Source organism: Orycteropus afer, unplaced genomic scaffold (assembly GCF_000298275.1).
Source record: "Orycteropus afer afer isolate SDZICR_OR568_19922 unplaced genomic scaffold, OryAfe1.0 scaffold00021, whole genome shotgun sequence".
NCBI lineage: Eukaryota > Metazoa > Chordata > Mammalia > Tubulidentata > Orycteropodidae > Orycteropus > Orycteropus afer.
The window spans coordinates 14,133,588-14,152,487 of record NW_006921608.1 but is presented as its reverse complement, the minus strand read 5'-3'; the positions used below and the strand labels follow the sequence as shown (position 1 = coordinate 14,152,487).

Here is an 18,900-nt window from a genome sequence, read left to right as displayed (position 1 = left end):
TGGAACCCCTGAGACTATGGCCCCTAGCTGCCCTTTAGGTCTGGAATTAAACCCATTCTGGCTTCCAGCCAAAAAGACAGACATATGAGCTGAACATTTGCATTAGGCAGATAACACTCCTTGGAGAGAACAGTCATGGGAGAATAAAAGAGCGGTGTATGGACAGGGAGACAGCTCGGGGCAGGAGTGCATGGGAGGGAAGGAGACATGAAAGAGGTAACTCTGGGGAGGAAGTGGGAAAAGAGGTGTTGCCTTGTGGGAAATTGTAGTCAATGTTATGAGGCAAAGTGTATGTGAACTGCTGTATGGAAAGTGAATTTGCTTTGTAAACTTTTACCCAAATCACAAGAAAATTAAAAAAAAGGAAAAAGCCCCATGGTTAGGTTTTAAGATATATCAAATAATTTTTGGTGGTTGTTTTTTTGCCCTTATTGTAAGGTCAGGTATGCATCCCTGTACAAGGTGTGATGGGCAGGCAGGCAGGGGACCTAACATAATTTTGTTACTAAATGCAAAGTGCTCCATGGCTTCTCTGAGGCTTTATCAAAACTATGATTAACAACGAGCATTCTTATTATTTTCCAGCATCCAAATCAATGAGATCAATGAATATTCATTTATACTTCTTTTACTTATCTTGTTAAAAATAAGTAAATAAATAAATCCTTAGTTAAAATTCTCCCTGTATCAGGAGTTTATGAAGTCTATGTATCAAGTGTGTGTGCATGAAATGTGAGGGAAAACAAAATTAAAGTTACCTTAACAGTTAAAAAAAAAAATGGTAAAAGAGAAGGACCACTCTATTTGTCTAGTCAGGTTGAATAAAGAAAAGAGAAAAAGGAAAAGAAAATAGTAAGGTAAATATAAAAAGATTAAAAGAAAGACAAGTAAAGGATAAAAAGAAAAGACAAAATGAAGAAAAGAAAGAAAAAAGCAAAGAGGAAATAAGAGAAAGAAATAAACATATACAGGGGAAGGGAAGGAAGAGAAAAGAAGGAAAAAAATGAAAGGAGAAAACCAAGGAGAGTTCACTCAGTCAGTGCTCCTGCTGGTGGAGCAGACAAACCAGGTACAGGCCACCTGGTTCCTGATGGAGTTCTTGGTGGTCTAGGGGTGCCTTGGGGTAGTGAACCAGGCCTGGGCTATAGGGTCTGCTGCCATAGAATGTGGCTGAGGGCAGGGTACCTGGAGTTGAAAAGAGTTCCTGCTGGCCCAGAAGGCCTGGTTCTGGAAGATGTTCATACCAAGCTAAAAGGAGGCTGGGAACAGAGTGCCTTGTCCCCAGAGTAGTTCCTGTTGGTCCACAAGGCAGCTAGGGACAGTGCCTGAACCCAGAAGAAGTTCCTGTTCTCCCTGATGGTGGCTAAGTCTGGATGCCTGGTATTGGAACATTTTTTTGCTGGCCCTGAAGGTGGCAAGGGGCCAGGCAGCTGGTACTGGAAGAAGTTCCTGTTGGCCAAGAAGGTGCCTGGGTACAGAGTGTCTGGTCCAGAAGGCAGCTAGAGGCAGTGCATCCACCCTGCGATGCAGTTCCTGCGGTTCCAGAAGGTAGATGGGGCTGGGGGATGATCACACTTCTGGTTACCATGTGGTTTTTGGGGAGAAAGGGGAATATTACACCTTTCTAGTTGCCAGCTACCTGTATGTGTGCTTGTGCAGGGACAGTTACCAGGTTTCTGCCCTGATTGGAATGCTGCTTGCAAAAATTCAAAATGGCTGCATGGAGTCAGGCTGGTTGACAATTCACCACTCTATTTGTTTCCTTTTTCTCTGTTTTCATTTGATATCTTCATCTAGTTGGTATTTGCTCCACTTCTTTATCCTTTCCTTTACAAATCAGGATTCAAAAATTTTCATCTGTATTTGTTTCCTTTAGTTACTTGTGCCTTTTTTGTAGATGGTTTGTATAGTTTGTCTTCCTCATTTGCGAGCTTTGGTATTGGCCATTTTGAATCTAATAATCATGTGGTCTACTATGCTGGAAATGAGAAATTGAAGAGAAGTGATGTGACATTCATCATCAGAAAGAACATTTCAAGATTTGTCCTGAAGTACAGTGCTATTAGTGATAGGATAATATTCATATGCTTATAAAGAAGACCAGTGAATACAACTGTTACTTAGATTTATGCACCAACCACTAAAGCCAAAGATGAAGAAGATGAAGATTTTTACCAACTTCTGCAGTCTGAAATTGACCAATCATGCAGTCAAGATACATTGATAATTACTAATGATTAGAATGTGAAAGCTGGAAATGAAAAAGTAGGATTGGTATTTGGAAAATATAGCCTTGGAGATTGTGTTAGACTGGGTTTTCTAGAGAAACAAAACCAGTAAAACATATATATAGAGAAAGAGAAATTTGTCTTAGGAAAATGGCTCACACACTTATAGAAGCTGGCAAGTCCAAAGTTCTTGGATCAAACGTCAAGCTGGAGGCTTTTCCTGACTCATGCAGCTACAGGGGCTGAGGAGCTCAAGGTTGGCAGGCTTGACTCCAACAAATGATGAAACCAAGATCTTCAGGCCGAATGGTGGGTTGTTCGCTCAAGGACAGTTGTAGGCAGCACAACAGAATCCTGATCTACAGAAGAGAGTCTCTTTTCCCAGGATGTCCATAAATATACTGGAAGCAGGCCACACCCCTAGGGAAATTCCCTTTCAACGGATTGACTGCTCAAAACATATATATCTAATCCCATCATGGGAATAACCACATCACAGCTGCTTAAACCACACAGAATTGCGGTCCAGCCAAATTGACACACAGCTTCAGCTATCACAGAGATGTAAATGATGCCAGAGACGGTATGATAGAATTTTGTAAGACCAAAGACTTGTTCATTGCAAATACCTTTTTCAATGACATAAACAGTGAGTATGCACATAGACCTGTGATAATTAACACATCTTGACTGCACGTTTGGTCAATTTCAGACTGCAGATGTTGATAAAAATCTTCAATTTCATCATCTTTGGCTTTGGTGGTTGGTGCATAAATTTGAATAATGGTAGTATTAACTAGTCTTCCTTGTAGCCATATGAACATTATCCTCTCACTGACAGCATTGTAGTTCAGGACAGATCTTGAAACATCCTTTGTGATGATGAATGCCATGCCATTCCTCTTCAAATTGTCATTCCTTCCATAGTAGATCATGTGGTTCTCTGATTCAAAATGGCCAAAACCAGTCCATATCAGCTCACTAGTGCCTGAGATATCAATCTTTATGCGTTCCATTTCATTTTTTTACAACTTCCAATTTTCCTACATGCGTGCTTTTTACATTCCCTGTTCCGATTATTATGGATGTTTGCAGCTGTTTCTCCTTAATTTGAGTTGTCAGCAAATGAAGGTCTTGAAAGCTTTACTTTATCCGTATCATTAAGATTGGTTGTACTTGGATGATGCAGCTCTTTCCCAGTTGTATTTTGAGAGCCTTCCAACCTAAGGGGCTCGTCCTCCTGGATTGTATTGGACAGTGTTTCCGGGCTGTTTGTAAAGTTGTGCAGTAATGTATCACACAGTGTTTCTCTGCTGTTCATAAGGTTTTCCCTGGCTAATTCTTTGAGAAGTGGATGGCCTCTTCCTTCTTCCTAGTCTTTTCAGTCTGTAAATTGTGTTGAAAACTATGCACCATGTGCAACCCTGCTGGTGTTTGAAATACCAGTAGCACAGCCTCGAGCCTCACAGCAACACGCAAGGCACCACAGTACGACAAACTGACAGACAAGTTGGTCTCCTTTAGCTGCCTGGATCCCTGCTGCTGCTTGCTCTGTCCTCCCCTTGGCTTGGCTTTCCTTTCCCCTGCTTTCCTACCTCTTGGGACTGGGACCTGGGTCCCTTGCCTTGCCTGGGTTCCTACCACTGCTCACCCTGTCTTGTCCCACTGGCTTGGCTTTCCTTTCCCATGCTTTCCCACTTCTTGGGGGTGGGGCCTGGGTCCCTCCCTTTACCTAGATCCCTTGCAATCAAGATGTGTTAATTATAACTGATGACTGGAATGCAAAAGTTGGAAACAAAGAAGAATCACTGGTAGTTGGAAAATTTGGCCTTGGTGACAGAAATAACACTGGAGACTGCATGATAGAGTTTTCAAAGACCAACAACTTATTCATTGCAAATACCTTTTTTCAGCAACACAGATGGTGGTTATACATGTGGACTTTGGCAGATGGAATCCATTGGAATTAGATTGACTACATCTGTGGCAGGAGGTGGTGGAAAAGCTCAATATCTTTAGCCAAAACAAGGCCAGGAGCTGATTGTGGAACAGACCATCAACTGCTCATATGCAACTTTTGAGCTTGAAAATTGAAGACAATTAAAACACGTCCAGAAGGGCCAAAATATGACTTTGAATATATCCCTTCTGAATTTAGAGACCATCTAAAGAACAATATGATGCATTGAACACCAGTGACCAAAAACCTGAAGATTCGTGGGATGACATCAAGAATATCATCCACAAAGAAAGCAAGAGGTCATTAAAAAAATGAGAAAAGAAGAAAAGACCAAAATGGATGTCAGAAGAGACTCTACAATTTGCCCTTAGTGGAGGGTGGCTAAAGCAAATGGAAGAAATGACAAGGTAAAAGAGCTGGACAAAAGATTTCAAAGAACAGCTCAAGCAGACAAAGTCAGTTATTGTAATGAAATGTGCAAAGGCCTGGAGTTAGAAAACCAAAAGAGAAGAACACGCTCGGCACCTCTCAAGCTAAAAGAATTGAGGAAAAAATTTAAGCCTCATGTTGTAATATTGAAAGATCCTGTGGACAAAATATTGAATGATTTAGGAAGCATCAAAAAAAGATGGAAGGAATACACAGAGTCACTGTACCAAAAAGAACTTGTCAATGTTCATCCATTTCAGGAGGTGGCATGTGATCAAGAATCAGTGCTACTGAAGAAAGAAGTCAAAGCTGCACTGAAGGAAGTGGTGAAAAACAAGGCTCCAGGAATTGATGGAATACCTGTTGAGATGTTTCAGCAAACACATACCTCACTGGAGGCACTCACTAATTTATGCCAAGAGATTTGGAAGACAGCTACCTGGCCAACTGACTGGAAGACATCCATATTTGTACCCATTCCACGAAAGGTAATCCCACAGAATGTGGAAATTATCGAACAATGTCATTAATATAGCATGCAAGTAAAATCTTACTGAAGATAATTAAAAAACATTTACAGGAGTATATTGACTGAGAACTTCCAGAAGTACAAGCTGGATTCAGAAGAGGATGTGGAACAAGGGATATCATTGCTGATCTTGGTTCAAAGCAAAGAATACCAGAAAGATGTTTACCTGTGTTTTATTGACTATGTAAAAGCATTTGATTGTGTGGATTATAAGAAATTATGGATAACATTGAGAAGAATGGGAATTCCAGAACACTTAATTGTACTCCTGAGGAATCTATACATAGACCAGGAGACTGTTATTTGAACAGAACAAGGGGACACTGCATGGTTTAAAATCAAGAAGGGAGTGTGTTAGGGTTCTATCCTTTCACCATACTTACTCAGTTTATATGCTGAGGAAATAACCCGAGAAGCTGGACTATATGAAGAAGAACATAGCATGAAGATTGGAGGAAGAATTGTTAACAACTTGTGATAAACTAACAGCACAACTTTGCTTGCTGAAAATAGGGATGGCTTGAAGCACTTACTGATGAAGACTGAAGAATATAGTTTGCAGTACGGATTAAATCTCAATATAAAGAAAACAGAAATCCTCACAACTAGACCTATAAGCAGCATCACGATAAATGGAGAAAGGATTGACGTTGTCAAAGACTTCACATTGCTTGGTTTTATAATTGACATTAATGGAAGCAGCAGTCAGGACATCAGACAATGTATAGCACTGGGCAAGTTGGCTTCAAAGGACATCTTTCAAGTGCTGAGGAGCAAAGATGTCTCCTTGAGGACTAAGCTGCACTTAACAGAAGCCATGTTATTTTCAATCATCTCATATGCATGTGAGAGCTGGACAATGAATAAGGAAGACTGAAGAATTGATGCTTTTGAGTTGTGATGCTGGCGAAGAATGTTGAAGGTACCATGGACTGCTAAAAGAACTAACAAATCTGTCCTGGAGAAAGTGCAGCAGGAATGCTCCTTGGAAGTGAGAATGGCCAGACTTTGTCTCACCTACTTTGGTCATATTATCAGGAGGGACCATTCCCTGGAGAAGGGTGTCATGCTTGGTAAGATAGATAGTCGACGAAAGAGGGGAATGCCCTCAACGAGATGGATTGACACAGTGACTGTGGCGACGAGCTCAAGTATAGCAGGGATCATGGAGCTGGTGTGGGACCGGGCATTGTTTCATTCTGCTGTGCATAGGGTTGCTATGAGTTGGAGATGACTCGATGGCACCTAACAACAGTAACAACACAGACCTTGCTGGCTGGAGTACACAGGAATCAAATCAACTACATCTGTGGAATGACGATAGAGAAGCTCAATATCATCAGTCAGAACAAAGCCATAGGCCATCTCAGTGATCATCAGTTATTCATATGCAAATTAAAGTTTAAACTGAAGAAAATAAAAACAAGTCCAAGGGATATATTGCATTTGGTTAATGTGCTGCAAAAATTTCTTCAAAGTTTTAAAATGTCACTTTGAGGAATAAGGTACATGTATCCCACGACACGGTGTTTTCAGACACGTCATATGCATGTGAAAAGTTGACAATGAGTAAGGAAGTCCTAGAAGAATGATGCATTTGAATTATGGTGTTGGTGAAGAATATTTAATGTGATGTGGACTGCCAGAAGAAAGAAGAAACATCTCTTGAAAGAAATACAGATGCGATGCTCTTTGGAAGGGAGGATGATCTGACTTCGCTCATTTGTTTTTGGTATCTTATGAGGAGTTACAAGTCCCCTGAGAAGGACATGATGCTTGGTAAAGTGGGTGGTCAGTGAGAAAGAGGAAGACCCCCAACGAGATGGATTGACACAAGAACTGCAACAATGAGGTCAGATGACAGTGATTGTGGGAATGGTGCAGGAACAGACAATGTTTCCTTCTTTTGTCCTTTGGGTCATCGCTGTATGTCAGAACTAACTGGATGGCAACTAATAACAGAAACAGCAAACATTGTTAAATAGAATGCAAAAGAGTGATTCAGAATTGACTTAATGGCAGTGCGTTTGGCTTTTTTGGTTTTGTCTGTATAAAGTTGTAGCTATTTTTTAATTATATCCTGCAAAATTTTACTTGTGTGTGATATTAGTGGTATTGTTTGATAATTTCACAATTCTGTTTGATCACCTTTCTTTGGAATGGGTGCATATATGGATGGCTGCCACTCAGTTGGCCAGGTAAGTTGTCTTACAAATTTCTTGGCATAAATGAGTGAACGTTTCCAGTATTGCATCTATTTCCTGAAACATTTCAGTTGGTATTCTGCAATTCCTGAGCTTTGTGTTTGACCAATGTCTTCAGTGAAGGTTGGAATTCTTCCTTCATTACTATCGGCTCTTGATCATATGTGTAGCTCACTTAGTAACGATAAAACTTCATATATTCAGGAAAACTTTTCCTAGTTCTTGAATGATGATTGATGGTTTTTTCCCCTTCGTTTTTTTGTAAACTAAACTAGGATGACCATGAAAGCTGTGGTTCTAATTCTACCAACCGTAGTACTACTGAGAACACAAAGTCATCGGTAAAACCCAGAAGAATTCAGCAGACTGCTCCCACAGATCCTGATTTACCACCAGGTAAGTAACTTCTGGGGAGCTCTGGTCGCAGAGTGGCTAAGGCATTTGACTGCTAACCAGAAGACTGGCAGTTCAAACCCACTAGCCACTCCTCAGAAGGATGATTGGGCAGTCTACTTTCGTAGAGTTGCTGCTGCCTCAGAAACCCAAGGAGGGGTTGCTATGAGTCAAATCATCTTGATGGCAGTGAGTTTGTTTTTGTGGAAGTAACTTCTAACAGGATTGGTAAAACCAGAATTCGTTTGTTATTAATCATTGCTTTAACCCTTTGTAGCATATACACTACCAGTCATTTTTAGGGTCATGAAACTTTTTGACTATTTGTGCATGTGCATTGGTTGTATTAGTTTTGAACAGAATCAATCCAGAGGCCTCACAAATAACTTCCATTGGGATTTTGATCTTCTGCAGCAGGTTATTTCTTAGAGTTCCTTTCTTACAGCCTCTTAATGTGAAGATTGGTTTCTGATATCCCACTCATAGTATCTTTGTTCTTTTTCCCTAGTGATAAACAGAGAAAAGATAATGGATTGTTCTGAGTTTCTGGAACTTTTAAAATTCTGATGCTATAAAATTCATTAGTGGAATCACACAATTTTATGTGTGTATGTATGTGTGTGTATATGTGTGTGTGTGTGTGTGTGTGTATATATATATATATATATATATGTATATACATATATAAAGGGATCTTGTGCATCATATGTGTTATTTCTTGCAATTTTCATTTACCTGGGACAGTGGCTTGAAAATAACAGTTCTATAATATTTAAATATTTAATGAAGGACAAAAAATGATTATTATTATATCAGCTCTGGTGGCATAGTAACTAAGGCATTTGACTGCTAATCAGAAGGCTGGCGGTTTAAACCCACTAACCACTCCTTGGAAGGAAGATTGGGCAGTCTACTTCTGTAGTGATACTGCCTTGGAAATCCAAAGAGAGATTGCTAGGAGTCGGATCCTACTCGACGGCAGTGAGTTTGGTTTTTTTGTGGCTTAAGTGCATTGCTGACCTTACATGCTTAGTGGTTGTTTATCAGACTCTTTTGATTTTATCACTCACTCTTTTTGTCAATTGTAGTTGACATTGGAATGCTCTTGTTTTCAAGATTATGATGTGATATTCTTTGAGGGAGGAGATCAGAAGAGTTTGAATCTGGTTAACTTGAAGCTTACACATGCTAATACAGACTATGAAGAAAGACCTATTACCTACTTCTGAAAATTAAACAATTCATATGTTATGTGTTACAAGAGTACATTGCCTGACTTGTGTGATGTAGACATATCATCAGCAGGGATCAATCACTGGAGGAAGACATCATGTTTTGTGAAGTAGAGGGTCAGTGAGGGCATGGTAGCCCCATGGGGAAATGGATTGGCACAATAGCTGTAAATGTGAACATGATGGTCACTCTGAGGATGAAGCAGGACTGGGCAATGCTTCATTCTGTTGTATACAAAGTTGCCACTAGTCAGAGCTGATTCAACAGAAACCATCACAACAGAAGTGTTAGTCCTTCATGTACCAGTCCAAAGACAAGAGCCCTGTTCCACTAGGGATCCCTTATTCTTTTATCGTGATGCTTTCCTGTCACCTGGGCCATACCTTGCATTCCGTTGTTTTTAGCCTGTTTAAGAGGAAAGAGACTGATGAAGACCCAAACCAAACCAGTTAGCATTGAGGTGATTCCAACTCATGATGGTACCACGTGTGTTAGAGTAGAACTCTTGGTATGTAGGGTTTTCAGTGCCTGATTTTCGAAGTAGATTGCCAGGCCTTTCTTTTAAGAACCCTCTGAGTGGACTTGAACATCCAACCTTTAGGTTAGCAGCTGAGTTTATTAACCATTTGCCCCACCCATAGACTCTGGAGAAGACTCATCCAGGCTAAATAACCAGAGGATGTAAGTGGTACATAACCCTTTTGCTCAAATTTCATTGAAGAAAACTATTTGGGTATTATGTGTTGCTGGGAAGTCTCATCTTCCTGACAATGCCACATACTGATAAGCGGAGCACGTATTACTGATGGGTGGCCAGTCATCTCTGCCACTGGAGCTAGAGGCGTTTTTTCACTCAGACAGCTGCTGGCTGCTGAGGCTGAGAAGCCCCAAGGTAGAGAAGTAAAAAGGCACAGTCCCGATGTTACCAAACCACACGGCAGGCTATTAACTTAAGTCCATTGTAAGTCCCAGGATCGGCAGAGCATAGCAGGCTGCTGAGGAACAACACAGCTACATGCAGGGTCCAAGCATGCCAAAGGCTAGAGACCATTCCCCAAGGCTTCTCCTTATATACAGGAAGCAGACCACATCCCAAAGGCAGCTACTCAGCTGCTTGTGGTAGATCCCACCGTGGAGTTGATTGCCAGTCTCATCATGGGGAATAATTACCACCAGCTGCCCAGCCACTCAACCAGGCCCAGCCAAGTTGACACACAAACATAACTACTACAGTTTTCCTAATTTATTGTCCAGCTTTCATATGCATATGAGGTGATTGAAAATACCATGGCTTGTGTTAGGCACACCTTAGTCTTCAAGGAGGTATTTTTTGTTCGTTCTTCAGCACTTGAAAGAGGTATTTTGCAGCTGATTTTCCCAGTGCTATATGTCATCTGATATCTTGACTGCTGTTTCCATTGGTGTTGATTGTGGAACCAAGGAATATGAAGTCTTTGACAACTTCAGTCTTTTCTTCATTTGTCATGCTGCTGCTTTTTGTCCAGTTGGGAGAAGTTTTGTTTTCTTTATATTGAGGTGTATTCCATACTGCAGACTGTAGTTTCCAGTCTTCATCAGTAAGTGCTCCAAGTCATCCTCACTTTCAGCAAGTGAAGTTGTGTTGTCAGCATATCACAGGTTGTTAATGAGTCTTCCTCCAATCCTGATGTGATATTCTTCTTCATATAGTCCAGCTTCTTGGGTTATTTGCTCAGCATATAGATTGACTAAGTATGGTGAAAGGATAGAACGCTCACGCACTCCCTTCTTGATTTTATACCATGCAGTGTCCCCTTGTTCTGTTTGAACGATAGCCTCCTGTCTATGTACACGTTCCTCACAAGTACAATTAAGTGTTCTGGAATTCCCATTCTTCTCAATATTATCCATAATTTGTTATGATCCACACAATCAAATGTTTTTGCGTAGTCAATAAAACACAAGTAAACATCTTTCTGGTATTCTTTGCTTTTAGCTAAGATCTATCTGACATCAGCGATGGTATCCCTCGTTCCATGTCCTCTTCTGAATCCAGCTTGCATTTCTGGAAGTTCTCTGTCGGTATACTGCTGCAACCGTTTTTGAATTATCTCCAGTAAGATCTGTGTGTGATCTTGTTTGATAATTTCCACATTTTGTGGGCTCACCGTTCTTTGGAATGGGTACAAATATGGGTCTCTTCCAGTCAGTTGGCCAGGTAGCTGTCTTCCAAATCTGGCATAGCCGAGTGAGTGCCTCTGACGTGGTGTCCATTTGTTGAAACATCTCAGTGGGTATTCCATTAATTCCTGGAGCCTTGTTTTTTTTTTTTTTTCGCTACTTTGTTCAGTGCAGCTTTGACTTCTTCCTTCAGTACCATTGGTTCTTGATCATGTGCCAGCTCCTGAAATGGATGAACATCGACGAGTTCTTTTTGGTACAGTGACTCTGTATATTCCTTCCATCTTCTTTTGATATTTCCTGCATCATTCGATATTTTGCCCATAGAATCTTTCATTATTGCAACTCGAGGCTTAAATTTTTTCTTCAGTTCGTTCAGCTTGAGAAATGCTGAGCATGTTCTTACCTTTTGGTTTTCTAACTCCAGGTCTTTGCACATTTCATTATAGTAATTGACTTTGTCTTCTTGAGCTGCTCTTTGAAATCTTCCGTTCGGCTCTTTTATCTTGTCCATTTGCTTTAGCTACTCTCCATTCAAGAGCAAGTTTCAGAGTCTCTTCTGACATCCATTTTGGACTTTTCTTCCTTTCTTGTCTTTTTAATGGACTTTTGCTTTCTTCATGGATGATGTTCTTTATATCATCCCATAATTGCTCTGGTTTTCGGTCATTGTTGTTCAGTGCATCAAATCTGCCCTTTAGTTGGTCTCTAAATTCTGGAGGGATATATTCAAGGTCATATTTGGTTCTTGTGGACTTGTTTAAGTTGTCTTTAGCTTCAGCTTGAATTTGCATATGAGCAGTTGATCTGTTCCACAGTCAGCTCCTGGCCTTGTTTTGGCTGAAGATATTGAGCTTTTCAATCACCTCTTGCCACAGATGTGGTCAGTCTCATTCCTGCGTACATGTAGACATGAAGTCCACACGTGTAGCCTCTGTTTGTGTTGTTGAAAAAAGGTATTTGCAGTAAATAAGTAGTTGGTCTTGCAAAATTCTATCCTGTGATCTCCAGCGTTATATCTGCCACTAAGGCCAATTTTCCAACTATTGTAATTCTTCTTGGTTTTCAACTTTTGCATTCCAGTCACTAGTGGTAATTATCACATCTTGATTGCACATTTGGTCCATCTCAGAAGTTGGTAAAATCTTCAATTTCCTCATCTTTGGCTTTGGTGGTTGGTGTGGAAATTTGAATAATAGTAGTATTAACTGGCCTTCCTTGTAGGCATATGGATATTATCCTATCACTTGACAGTATTGTACTTCAGCATAGATTTTGAAACATTCTTTGTGGCAATTAATGCCACTCTATTGCTCTCCAGCTTGTTATTCCTAGCGCAGTAGATCATATGGTTGTCTGATTCAAAATGGCCAAAACCTGTCCATTTCAGCTCGCTAATGCCTAGGATATCAATCTTTATGTGTTCCATTTCATTTTTGATAACTTCCAATTTTCTTAGATTCATACATCATACATTTCATATTCTGATTATTAATGGATGTTTGTGGCTGTTTATTCTCATTTTGAGTCATGCCATGTCAGCAAATGGAGGTCCTGCAAGCTGTACTTTATCTGTATCGTTAACATTGGTTCTACTGTGATGACACAGCTCTTTCCCAATGGTATTTTGAGTGCCTTCTGACCTGAGGGCCTCATCTTCTACCACTGTATCAGACACTGTTTCAGGGTTATTCATAAAGTTGTCCAATAATATATCAGACAGTGTTTCACTGCTACTCGTAAGGTTTTTCCTGGCCAATTCTTTGAGAATTGGATGACTTCTTCTTTCTTCCGAGTCTCTCTCAGTCTGGAGGCTCCGCTGAAATCCATCCACCATGGGCAACCCTGCTGGCGTTTGAAACACTGGTGGCACAGCCTCCAGCCTCACAGCAACATACAAGCCACCACAGTACGACAAACTGATAGACAAGTTTGTCTCCCTTAGGTGTTCCAAAATGCTCCCGCCACTTCTGGCCTTCCCCCGTACCTGTATCCGGCCGTCTGCCCTGGCTCCTGCTTCCTTCCTGGGTGGATTCTCTCTCCTCCCTTACCTGTATCTGGCTGTCTGTCCTGGCATCTTGCTTCCTACCTGGGTTGGGCTCTCTGACCTTCTTACCTGAGCTCCTGAGGAATCTGTATATAGAGCAATTGCAGTCATTCAGATAGAACAAAAAGATACTGCATGGTTTTAAATCAGGAAATGTGTGTCAGAGTTGTATTCTTTCACTCTACTTATTCAATCTGCATGTTAAACAAATAATCCAAAAAGTTGTAGTAATGAAGAAGAACATATACTCCTGATCAAAAGGGAAAAAATGTAGAATAGAATTTTAAATTCTCATGAGATCCAGACTTTCTGAAACCATGGAACTGGCTGAATCCCTGAAACTATTGCCCTGAGATAATCTTTACATCTTAAACTAAATATATCCTTTGGAGTGTTTTTTCTGTTTGTAAAATTTTTGTTGTGATTTGGGTAAAAGTTTACAGAGCAAATTTATTTTCCATGTAGCAGTTCATCCTTTTTTTTTTTTTTTTTTTCATGATACTGACTTCAATTCCCCACAGTGTAGCAGTTCTCTTTCCCCTTCCTCCCTGTAGTTACTCTTCCTTGTGTACTTCTTTCCTATGTATTTCTGGCTCCCTGAACCATCTCCCTGTGCAAACCTTCCTTTTTGTTCTCCTGTGATTGATTACTCCAAGGGTGTATCTACGTAATGTAAATGTTCACCCCATATACCTGTCTGTTAGGCTGGGAGCCACAGGAGCAAGTTCATTTCCAGACCAGAAGGGTGACTAGGGGGCCATAATCTCAGGGGTCCCACCAAGCTGTATCAGATCAGCAAACCTGATCTTTTTTTTTTTTTTTTTTTATGATTTTAAGTTTTCCTCATTGTTCTCCCACTCTATCCAGGATCTCTTGTATTGATACCTCTCTGAGTGGTTAACAGTGATAGCCAGGCACCATCTAGTTCTTCTGGCCTTATGGTCATACATGCTGAGGATTGCATGGTCCGCTAGTCTCTTTCACTAATTGTTTCCATGTGTTTGTCTTTGGTTTGCTTTATTCTGCTTTGGTCTGGCTAAGGAGAGATCCATTGTTTCATCTAGATGGCTGCTTGCAAGCTTTTAAGACCTCAGCCACTGTTCACTAAAGGAGAATGTAGAACAGTGTGTGTGTGTAGTGTATTATACTAATTGAGCTTGATGTCCCCTGCAGCCATGGTCCTGAGCCCACGGGTCCAACTACTTGCTCCCTTAGGATAGCTGGCTGTGGCCAAGAAGCCACCACAACTTTGCCCCTTGTCAGCTCTACGATATGTTTGCATGTTGTTACAGCACCTACATCCATGCATGTAGAAACGTTGCCTGCCAACCCTGTACATGGTCATAGGCGTACTACCGCCTGCCTAGATATACTTGATCATTCAGACTATTCACCCATCTATCCACCCCCTGGAGTCTTTTTAAAACGTAGCAATACTTTAGTTTAACTAGTAAAGAATGTCTGCCTGGAGCATCATTATCTTTTAAGATCTGTCTTAATGGGATCAAATTGACAACAGTAACTCATAAGATTAGATAGAAAGCATAAAGAGTAGTGAGTTTATGTTAATGGGGGAGGAACAGTTTGGAAAATGAGAAAGGTTGTGTAACTTAAAGAATACAATCAAGTCACTGAATTGTACATGTGAAAATTATTGAATTGGTGTATGACAGCAATACAAATAATAAAAAAAGAAGGTACAGTCTATATAGTTTCTCCTAGAACATGAAGAGTTCATCAAATAGAATGTCTTGGTAATGTTTTTTTTTTTTTTTTTAACCAAATATTCTACTTATTAGCTGTGTTACTTTGGCAAGCTTCTTAACTTTAATATTACCTATCTTTCATATACATTAAGTTCAGTAAAGTTTTAAGAAATAATTTGTTGATGTATTTATAGCTAATTAAATACTTTTCCCCTCTGTTTCATAGGTTATGTGCAAAGCCTGATTCGGCGGGTTGTAAATAATGTAAACATTGTTATAAATAACCTCATACTAAAATATGTTGAAGATGATATTGTTCTGTCAGTCAATATCACTTCTGCAGAATGTTACACAGTAGGTGAATTATGGGATCGTGCATTCATGGATATTTCTGGTGAGTGAATGTCAACAACAGTGTACTTTTTTCCATAACTGAAATAATTATCTTGATTCTTAAGTTTTTTTTTTTTGGCCAACTTTCTCTGATGAATCTAATGAAAGCTTTTACCTTCAACCTGGAAAAATGAGCATATATAAAATTTAGCATATACTTGCAGGAAATTAATAGATCTCCTTCCCCCCAGGTTAAGGATTTTGTAAATTTTTTAAAGGTAGTTGCTATTATATTTAGTATTTAAGAAAAATATTTTCAAAATGTAAGAGTTTCCTCTCTCTTTGAAATAATTTCTATATCCTTGAAATGCATTCTTATAGTGGATAACAGCCTGCACTGGGGAATAAAGTTACTAGAACTTGAATAATGGTTCTTTGTTCTACAGACAGTGTAATATTAGACAAATTACTTACCTTTACTGTGCCTCAGTTGTTACATCTTAAAATATGTCCATGTAAATATTTTAAAAGAGACAATACATGTGAAAGATTTAATGTTGTGTCTGATTAATAGCAAATATTGAGTAGGTGGTAATTATTGTTATTATAAAGAAAGGAAACAAGAGGAGGTACCTAGAGGATTTCTTAAAGTTGATTTCCATTTTTAATCCTCTCACTTTCATTTCTTAATATGTGTACATATGTAACATTGTGTTGTTGTTGTTATGTGCCGTCGAGTTTTATTTGACTCATAGCGTCCCTTCCTTGGGTTTCTGAGGCAGTATCACTATGGAAGTAGATTGCCCCATCTTCCTTCTGGGGAGTGGCTGGTTGGTTTGAACTGCCAGCCTTCTGATTAGCAGTCAAGTGCCTTAGGCACTAGGCTACCAGAGCTCCCATATGTAACATTAGTAACTAAATAATAAAATTTATGTAATGTATAGAATTGATATTTTGCTTCTTAAGAACTTAAATGCAAAATCAGAAAAGAAAATGAAAGAGTTAAATTAGAGATAGAATACAATCAGAAATAGAGGTACTAAGTGTAGACTGAAGGATATTTTATTATTTTGGAAATCTCATGGCTATAGCTTGTGGGTAACTGCTAACTTTAAAACTCCTGGCTAGTAGATTTAGGCCTGATATTTTCTTAGGAATAGCTGATCATTTGGGAATAAAATTATTCATTTGCTGAAGATTTCATTTCTAGTTTGGTACTTTACCAGCAATCTTAAAAAATTCCCTTGAAAACAATTTCTAGGCTGTTACCAGTAGTTGATGTGTTATTTTTTAGAGCAATAGAACTTTCTGTAATGGAAATGATTTATGTTTTCATTATCTAATACGATAGCCACTAGCCACATGTGGCTCTTGAGCACTTTAAATGTTGCTAGTGTAACTGAGGAAATGAATTTTTAATTTTGTATAGTTTTAATTAATTTAAATATGCATGTGAATATCTACATGTGGTTGGTGGCTACCATATTAGCATAGGTTTAGAGAGGAATAGTGAGTTTTTGCAGAGTAAAATAAACAATAGATGAGTAACTTATTTGTAGGAGCTATGGTGATGCAATAGTTAAGCCCCTCTGCTAACCTGGTGATCTGGTCCTGTAAAATTACAGCCTAGAAAACCCTAAGTGATAGTTTTGCTCTGTTATATAGGGTTGCTGTGAGTCAAAATTGGCTCAGTGGCACATTAACAACTATTATCTGAAAGTTATTTTTAATATGAGTTCTCACGAATTTTATTTTAAAATTAATATTTACTAGCTCATTGTAGAGAAGGACTGTCATTAAAATTTCCATAAATTTAGATGTAAATTTACATTTTAGTGTTATGCAAATAGCGAGCAAATGATTTCATCTTGTTTTGACTTTGATTCCTTATATATAAAATGAGGTAATTATGCCTACTTCATGATGTTGTTGGAAAATTTAAATGAGATAATGAGTAAGAAGTTCTTTGCATAGGGTCTGGCTTCGTGTATTCAATGCTTATTATTTGCTTAAATTACTCTTTTTATTACTATTTGTAGAGTAATAGTCATTGCTCTTTTTCCTAATTTTCTTTTTTACTTAACATGTGTTTTTTTTCTTTTTTTTTAGCAACTGATCTGGTGCTAAGAAAAGTTATTAATTTTTCTGACTGTACAGTTTGTCTTGATAAGCGAAATGCCAGTGGTAAAATTGAATTTTACCAGGATCCTTTATTGTATAAATGTTCCTTCAGGACTCGTCTGCATTTTACATATGATAACCTAAATTACAAGATGCCATCTGTTATTAAAGTAAGTGTCTCTTTTTCTAGTAGTTCAGTCGCATGTCTCTGTTTCATTTTTTGGCTCTTTGCAAGCCAATGTATTCAAAACCCAAAAATTAGAATTATAAGTACATATATTATTTGTTCTTGTAAAAATTTATATTTGTAATTAAAAAATATATATTTATACTTAGAACTTTTTGTATTGTGTGTTGTAGCAGAGAGATTTTGATGACAAGTGTTTTGTGCCCCTATAGTTTTTTTTTCAGTGTGTTCAATGTTTGTTAGTATTTCTCTCTTCAAGTAAACAAAGGAGATAATATGAATAAGTGTAATTATACCCAGAGTGGACCAGAAATATCAATGATCTTTGTTTCCATTCTGATATTTTGTTCAGCATGATCTGATAACAATAATTATTTTCCTTTTTCTTTCTTAGATAATTTATAAGGTTCAGGAAATTTTAGCCTTTTATCTGTGGTTTCAAAATATATGTAAAAACTTTCAGTATGGAAAATTTTTAGGTGCTTTTCTTTGAGACATGTGAAAATTGTTCTCCAAGGTATTGGTATATAATTTCAATGTGTATAGTTAATTTCTAAGCATAAATCCTTGCCTTTTATTACTTAATAGTTTTCCAAACTTATATATTTACCTACTTTTCTACCTCTTCATGTATTTATCTTGGAAAAGAAACTTACACCATGTCTTGTGATCTTGCTAACCAAATTTTAATGTGAAATAAATTTTTATTGTTGAATTACAAGCCTCTGACTACTAAGGTTCTATAATGGAAATGCTGACCGTAAGTCTGAATGCTGGTATTGACTAGTGTGTCTGTTTAGGTGTGGCTGCTTTAAAAAACTAATGGCTGTTATGCATAGTGCATGATGTTTCATCTAAGAAATTTATTTTTTCTTTCTGTTTTTGAATTAGCTTTTTGATAATGATGAGCATAGGAAATGATTAACTCAATCGTACTGATGTCCTTGCCTTAGAGTTAGGAGTCCTGGTTGCACAGTGGTTAAAGTGCTCAGCTGCCAGTTGAAAGAGCAGCAGTTTGAACTTGCCTGCTGCTCCACAAGAGAAAGATGTGGTAGTCTGCTTTTGTAAATATTTACAGTGTTGAGAACACTATGGGGCAGTTATACTTTGTGGTGTAGGGTCCCTGTAAAGTGAAATCAGCTTTACTTCAGTGGTTTTGGTTTGGGGTCTGTCTTAGAGTTATGGGCTTACTTTAGTCTTGGATTTCTAGTAAAGTTGGAAAATGTGAAGATAAATTGAAGATGTGTTTTGAAAGCACGTTGTGGATATGTGGAAGTTTTGCTATATAAATAATCTTATTGATGGTTGCTACAAATTTAATGAACTATACTAGGATGAGGAACTCTGGTAGCATAGTGCCTAAGGCACTT

The 18,900-nt window shown here is 38.6% G+C and overlaps 1 protein-coding gene across 1 annotated transcript in view; it reads left to right on the top strand.

Annotated features, from left to right (window-relative positions):
• VPS13B (vacuolar protein sorting 13 homolog B) overlaps positions 1 to 18,900 on the top strand; it is a 1,115,876-nt gene that overhangs the window by 76,544 nt on the left and 1,020,432 nt on the right. The window contains exons 3-5 of the mRNA XM_007934836.2: positions 7,626 to 7,746; positions 15,116 to 15,283; positions 17,332 to 17,513. Coding sequence (XP_007933027.1) covers positions 7,626 to 7,746; positions 15,116 to 15,283; positions 17,332 to 17,513 — 471 coding nt within the window. The remainder of the gene's footprint in view (positions 1 to 7,625; positions 7,747 to 15,115; positions 15,284 to 17,331; positions 17,514 to 18,900) is intronic.